This window comes from Columba livia, chromosome 2 (genome assembly GCF_036013475.1).
Source record: "Columba livia isolate bColLiv1 breed racing homer chromosome 2, bColLiv1.pat.W.v2, whole genome shotgun sequence".
NCBI classification, from domain to species: domain Eukaryota; kingdom Metazoa; phylum Chordata; class Aves; order Columbiformes; family Columbidae; genus Columba; species Columba livia.
The window spans coordinates 86,711,778-86,719,660 of NC_088603.1; the positions used below are offsets into that span (position 1 = coordinate 86,711,778).

General features: G+C 39.5%; 1 protein-coding gene across 1 annotated transcript in view; it reads left to right on the forward strand.

Moving 5' to 3' along the window:
- The window catches only part of DAP (death associated protein), a 57,581-nt gene extending 50,641 nt beyond the window's left edge, over positions 1-6,940 (forward strand). The window contains exons 3-4 of the mRNA XM_065052661.1: positions 1,844-1,886; positions 4,131-6,940. Of these exons, the coding sequence (XP_064908733.1) occupies positions 1,844-1,886; positions 4,131-4,250 (163 nt within the window). The 3' untranslated portion in view covers positions 4,251-6,940. The remainder of the gene's footprint in view (positions 1-1,843; positions 1,887-4,130) is intronic.
- Positions 6,941-7,883: the final 943 nt, after the last annotated feature.

Below are 7,883 nucleotides of genomic sequence, written 5' to 3' on the forward strand. Positions count from 1 at the left end.
AGTTTAGCTATGAAGATGCTGTGGGAGACTGTGTCATATGCTTTAATGAAATCAAGATAGACCACATCCACTGCTTTACCATCATCTATCCACCTGGTTATGTCCTCATAAAAGGCTATGAGATAGGTTAGGCATAACTTCCCCTTGGTGAAGCCATGCTGACTGCCCCTAATGACCCTCTTGATCCTTGATATGCCTTGAGATGGTGCCAAGGATAAGTTGTTCCATCACCTTTCCAGGGATGGAGGTGAGGCTGACCGGTCTATAATTACCCGGGTCCTCCTTCTTGCCCTTTTTTTGAAGACTGGAGTAACATTTGCTTTCTTCCAGTCCTCAGACACCTCTCCTGTTTCCCAAGACTTGGCAAAGATGATGGAGAGTGGTCTAGCAATGACCTCAGCCAGCTCCCTCAGCATCCGTGGGTGCATCCCATCTGGCCCCGTGGGTTTATGGATGTCCAGGTTGCTTAATTGGTCCCTAACCCAGTCCTCATCAACTAAAGCCTTCCTCTGGGGCCTCAGGGGTACAGGGCTTGTCAGGACAGCTTCCAGCAGAGTAGACAGAGACAAAGAAGTCATTCAGTAACTCTGTCTTCTCTGTATCTTCTGTCACCAGGGCACCCACCTCATTCATCAGTGGGCCTACATTGCCTCTGGTGTTAGTTTTATCTGCCATGTATTTGAAAAAGCTCTTTCTGTTGTCCTTGACCCCCCTCACCAGGTTTAATTCTAAGGAGGCTTTAGCTTTCCTAGTTGCTTCCCTACACCCTCTGACAACAGCTTTATATTCTTCCCAAGTGGCCATCCCCTATTTCCATGATCTGTAAACTCTCCTCTTCCACTTGACCTTACCCAGCAGTTCCCTGTTTAACCACGCAAGTCTCCTGGCTCCCTTCCATGACTTCCTATGTGTCAGGATGCTCTGATCTTGAGCTTGGAAGAAGCAGTCCCTGAACACTAACCAACTATCTTGGGCCCCTTTACCTTCAAGTACCCTTTCCCACAGGATTTCCCCTAGCAATTGCTTGAAAAGGCCGAAGTTGGGCCTACTGAAGTCCAGGGTTGCAATTCTGCTCAGTATTCTGTTCCTGCCACATGAGATCCTGAACTCCACCATCATTTCATGGTCTCTGCAGCCAAGGCAGCCCTCAACCTTTACAACTTTAACAAGACACTCCTTTTTAGTGACTTCAGGGTCGAATTTCAGCTGTGGAGAGTCTTTTTCATTTGGCATGGATGGAGGTCTGCAATGAAAAAGCAGGGCAGACTTTGCTTTACGTTTTTTAACATTTATTTTACTGCAGACATGATTCTCCTATGTAACATGATAGATAAATACCTGCTTGAGAATCTCAGTTTAAAGTACTGGGTGTTGTTTTCCTGAGACACAGAATCTTAATCCATTTGATTGACAGATATAAATTCAAATTGAATTTTATTCTCTATCATAGCAGTAAGTTTAGTCCAACTATAGTTTTCATTGTTGCAATACAAATATACTAAGCCTAAAGTACTGCTGGCAGCTTATATATGAAATTTGAGGATTAAGAAACCAGTGCAAACAAACAAAGACTCTCAGCTTTAAGCAAGGAGCAGAGTGTTGTTGGACTAGCCTTTTACTGCTGTCACAATTAATGTGAAGGAATAGCAGCCAAAACCTATAGATCTGTTCTTGGCTGTAAATACCAAGGCAATAGTAATTTGAAGAGGAAATTTGTGTTGTCTGTTTGAAACATTCATTAAATGCCAAAAGTGCAACTTGGTTTTTGCCTTCTATGTGTGATATAATTTTCATTTTTACCTGCTAAATAATTTGTACAAATAATCTCTTTTATTTTTTTCAGCCCACCTAAACCAACGGTGTTCATCTCCGGTGTCATTGCTAGGGTAAGATTGCCATTAAATTTCTTTCAATCATAGAAAAGTGATTGTAGGCTTTCCAGAATTATCACTGATCACAGCAAAATTAAGCTTTTTCATTCCCCTTCCTTTTTCATGAGAAGAGGCTTAAGGTTTTGTATATTTGTGTAATTCCCTTTGAGCATTCTTTTTGTGTGAAATTGAAATTATTTATTGAAATTACTTCCACCGTTTTACTTTGAATTTTAGCACTTTCAGTTTATTGGATCTTCTTTTAATATCTAAGCTAGATATTACTGCATTCATTTTCTTTGAAAGTGGTTGCATGTAATCTGCTGCTATAGCTTGATCTCTGATGAGGAGCAACACTCCTGCCTGCAAGGATACATGTTTGAAGATATGTGCTTCAGCTGCCATATATGCCTTGAGGTACTTGGATTTCCAGGCATTATTCCCTGGATTTTAACAGCAGGCAGGACCTGGAATTCCAAAAGCTAAATCATTAGTATTTACTAGCCATTAACCATATGGTCAGTAATTCATGTCTTGTGTGCTATGACAGGGTTTTTATCATGGCTTTACCTGATGAGTACCTTTATCATGATTGCCTTAACACCACTGGGGTGTGTAATAGGTTGGTTTACCTGTAAGATGCTATTGTTGTGTCAGATCACGTAGGTGGAAAGAGTAAGCTGATGCCATTTTCCCCAGCCCATAGGGGTAAGTAGACAGGGTCTGCTGTATTTCTTGGAGCTCCATCTGCACCAAAGTGGATACCTCTTTAGGCATTTATATGCCTAATTAACCTCTAACTAATTATTGCATTAATGTTTAGTAATTTTTATAACACTTTAACAGTTGTAGGGTAGTGGTATTTTTTTATGAGTGACAGAGGAAATCTCAGACTAAAAAACACAGGCCTCCAGCTTCGTGGGAATGCAAAAGCTTGAAAATGCCCGCAGGGGCTAGTCAGTCTCTGTCCTTAGTGGTCTTGAAAATCAACTTGAGTAAGCTGGTCTGATCTGATAGCTAGCTCTGCTTTGAGCAGGAGGTTGGAGTAGAGACATCCTGGGATGCTTTCCAACCTGAATTATTTTACAATGTTATGATTTGAAGATAGGCATTTTTTTGCTAGCACTTACAGTACTTATCGTACTTACTAGACTGACTGTCACCTGCTCAACTGTTACAGTACCCACGAGTCATAGAAGAGCTGCATTCACATCACCTGTTTGAGACAACAAGGTGTGAGGGTTCAGAGAGGCATGGAAAAAGCAAACAGCAGCATCAGGGGGAAAGAAGGTATAAAATGAAAAGTCTGAGCAGAGAAGTTTGAAAACTGGAGTAGTGAAAAAATGTAAAAGTTAACCTAGTGATTAAAATTTTTTAAAAAGTCGTGTCAGAACAGAAAGGAAGAACTTGGAGTAGACTGAAATGGGGTCAGGTGTGAAACACGCCATCTGAAACATAAGCTTCATAAAAAATATGCCTGTGTAAGATTGTCACCCCATGAGCCGATGGCATACAGGGAGCTTCTGACTTTTGTTTGTCCCAGAGGGAAGTTGTGGTGCTATTCTGCTCCCCCGTCACTGAGCACCAGCAGCAGTTGTTTCCCGCTATTTTTTGAAAACCTCATGGGACTGACTCTAGAAATGACAGTTGTTAACAGGTGGCGTAAGGGTTACACCTGCACTGACCCTGCCTAGCGGTGGCATTTGAGAACTAACGCTGGCAGACCTGGCTAGAAGCACACGTTAATCTTAAAAGCCAGCCACCCCTAAGATTGGGGCCAAAAGTAGTTTTAGATCCCACCTTTCTTCCCACGGAACTGGCATTCCTGCAGTAGGTTTCCTTCTGCAGGCAGTTTTTCATGCTACCTTACCTTGCTGGTGAAGTAATCTCCTCTTACCAGTGGCTCTGTGAAAACCAAATAAGTCAAGGAGATCTGACCATACAGAGCCAGTGAAAGTGGCAGAGCGTGAGGAGCCTTTAAGCACTTGAAGATAGGAGAGGGTTTTTTTTCCCCTTGGATCATTTTAAGATACTGCATTCTTGCATGGCATGTGTAATTGGAAGAAGTGAAACTTGTATAAGTGAAATTTTGAAGCTGGCTAAAAGAATGTCAAGATAGGATGTGTACAAGGGGACTTCAGAGAAACATGCAACAGTGTTTTCCATCTGCTCTTCACACTTTTAAAACTTAAATATATTTGAACTGGAAGGTACACTTTCGAGATTTCTTAAATTTTTCCTGGTGTGTTCTTTGAACAGGGCGATAAGGACTTTCCTCCAGCTGCGGCTCAGGTGGCTCATCAGAAACCACATCCTTCTGTGGAAAAGCTTCCTCACCCGCAACATGTCAAACAGCACATCCACCAGCCTCGCAAGTGAGCTCTCCGACAAGATCTCAACCAAACTGCCATCAGCAAATAAGTTTTCAAAATAAGACCGAAACCCTTTAGGATTCACGCTGTCGAATCACTAAAATAGTATGCTGTTTCTTTTACTTTAATTCTCAAGGGTTAATAAAAATGAAGACATTGTTTAGTTGCTATCCCACATGGAAAATTCTCTTTTAAGTATTTGCTGATTAAGGGTGGGTTTTTAATAAGATTTTCTCATTGCCAAGATAAAACTTTAGGACGATTAATGAGCTTAAAACTTGTACTTTTAGTTGTGGAGTCACAATAGCAGATAGTTGATGTAGTTTTTATGCTAAGCTAGTAAGGAAGAATAGCCCTTTTGTACTGGTACCTTGACTATCTGGAGGGAGCTGGTTGAGACAAATTGGTGTTTGTGTAGATTATGTAGAACCCTTGAAGTCTTCAGTAGCCTGTGGTGTTACACGCCAGTAGCTGTGCCCTCTGATTTCAACTAGTGAGATGAAAAAAGAGCCCAAAACCATTTTCAAGTGGGCAGAAATCCAGCTGAATCTTCTTTACACCCCTTTGCACTTGCACAGTCTTTGAAGGTCTGTGGGTGTGGAGAGGGGAGAGAAATCAAGGTTACAAGACCGCTGCTGCTGTAAGCAACTGATTTGTGGTCTTGTGGGTCTCACTGGGGGCTGTATTTTTATGAGGTGCTGACTTCTCAATTCCAATAGCAAACTGAAGGACCTCAGGACCCTCCAGAACTGAACTTAAAGAAACTAAACTGATGAAAAATATGTTTTCTTTTTTTAACTTACAGTTTGAGGTCACCGTTTGAAATTAAGAGATACCATTAGTAAATATGTTTAACTTTATGACTCAGCCTCTGTTGTGTTTTTTCGTAGACTTCTTATTGTGAATAAGGACAGTGGTAACATGAGGGAATAATAAAGTTACTTTTCAAATAGAGCAATCTGGTTAGTTTAAATCTTTTGGCTGCACAGTTCAAAATCATTTAGCTGTATTATTTTCCTTCTGCAACTCATCTCTGTAAAACCCAGAAAAAAATTTTTTAAACATTCTACCTACATTTTTAAAGTGTACTGCTGTTTTTAACCGACTATAGATACAGTAAAGCCTTTAGTACTCTCTAGGTTTACAAAACTTCTAATAATGTCAAAAAAGTGGGTACCGGAGCTAGTACTGCAAACACACCTGGCAAATCAGTGGAAATTTGGGTTCACATGGGGTTTTACTAGTTCATTTATGTTTCAAATCAGATACTATAGTAAACCAGTGAGGAGAGTTTTAAAAATACTATATGTTTAAAAATTTCTGCAGATTAAATACTAATTCCCCAAGTAGCTGATTTAAAATACCAACAACAAAAAAAACATGTGAAATATGGCCCATTTCACAAGTGGGATAACTCACTTCATCTGGGTGAGAGGGACTTGACATTTCCATCTCTTCATAGGCTTGAAATGGAAATGATGTTTTGCAAAGGATATGCATGGATATATTTATTCTACACCCAAGGAAGGATGTACAATCTGTATATGCAGTCCTTATTTTCAATTTAATTAAATGACCATACTTGCCTTAAGGAACGAGTATTGTTTATAAGAATTATTCTGTATTAGAATATGCATAATTTGTAAAATATGCTTTCTGCTTTTGATGTCGGTACGTCTGAGGCCTTGTTCGTAGCCACTCATGAGTGTACAAGTGATTCACACATGAGTAACTCATTCACAAGGGGAGCATTGTTGAGTCTCATGGAATATCTGCATGAGGTAATTTGCAGAGGAACGTTTGCAGATTCAGGACAGAAAGTGGTGGCATCTTGTTGATGGTGCAGCCAGCAGCTGTCAGTGATGCGTCAGTGATGAAGCAGATTGTCACTGTTGTTTGGTACTGGTAGCTGCTGGATTGAGAGTGAGCTGGATGGTTTTGTGCCCACATCTGGAGTAGCGTCTGTGCTGCAGCTGTAGTCAGTGGTGATGTAGTCGAGACAGTTGGGTAGAGTTTAGGTATGGCATCTTCAACCAAATGGAAGTGTCTTTCAAGATGAGCTGGGTCACTCTTGACTCCGCCGGCTGCAGTGGAAAACAAAGCATAACCTAGTGTAGGAGCACACGGTTAGATGGGGCTGGGTACCTCTACTCTGTGTTTAGAAATCACACAGAATGTGCTCGTAGAAATGCATATTTCTGTCTTCTGAAAGCAACACCACATTTCCATTCTAGTACTGAAACTTAGGAACATGGATGCTTTTAAATGACAAACTACTGCTTCTGGTTGTTAATGCAATATACACAACATATATATAGACAATACCTGAATTTTGTCTTTGATTACTTAGACGAGTACGTAAGTTTGTACAATGGAGTATGACTCTTAAGATAGCTTTAGTGGCTTTTAGAGTGCAGGAATTCCTATATGGTTAGAAAATGTCATTGTATGAAAGCATATTATATATTGTTTGCAGGTATCCATGTTTATACATTGGTGTCCTTACCAAAGTATTACCATGCCCAAAATAAAGAATCGTTATCTGGATTGCCTACTGATGATTATTGATATTTTAAAGTATGTTACAATAACATACAAACACAGGAGATGTTCAGATGTTATCTTGAAATGATTGCAAAATAAATTTTCTGTAATCGTCAATGTGGCGATAATGTAACAATAAAGCATGCAGATATATATTGGGCTGGGGTTTTTTTCTGTAAGTACAGTGTAAATCAGCAGGGTGCAGTTTTGTGGGGTTTATGGGATTTTATTACAGATTGTGGCACAACTAATCAACATTTTATAGATAGTGAAATTTATTAGGAAATTTTATGACACAGTGGATGAGCTGGTTTGGATAGTCCAGTCTCATTCAAAATAAGAACTAGATGCTGCCAGCTAGAATGGGAGTTGCTGTTTTTGACTACAAAATTGGAGATCCTCACTGGATCTTTGCAAAGCTATGGAATCTAAGATTGATAATAAATCAGTATGGTAAAGGAAATTAAATTTAACATTTTCCATTGCTTTTCAAGTTCTAATCTTCTTTCAGAAAAGAAAGTATTGTAATCAGAAGTGGTAAGCTTCTCATAAAACTGCAGTTAAAATTACATAATGCATGCCGTAAAACAAGTGATTCACAAAAGACTTTGGAGAAATGGCCACAGTGTTTCTGGAAGCTTTCTAATACTTTAAAGCATCCTATATTTAGTATATGTGTAGTGTATATATAATATAAAAAATATGTGATATAGTGCAGACATGACAGATTTACTGCCCCGAGACTATTCCAGTGTTGCATCCTTAGACTCAACACTCACATAATGACGTGCTACGTTATTCAAAAACTGTTTTTTTTCATTAAAATTTGGGGAAAATGCATGTGCATGACGTCTGGTGTGCTGCTGGTTGAGCTCTCCATAATTATTGCAAGTTCTATAGCCCTGCTGTCAGCAGTGTTGCACATGTTATTAGTAATTAGAAATCATTTACTTCAAGTTTCAACAGTATGGTTTCCCCTTTTCTCATCGGATGTCTTAAAAAATAAGACTTTACTTTTATCTATGGTAGTATGATCATGACGTGCTCCTGGCTGTTTAATGAAAATATTCGCAGCAATTTGTTTCATACAAAGGTA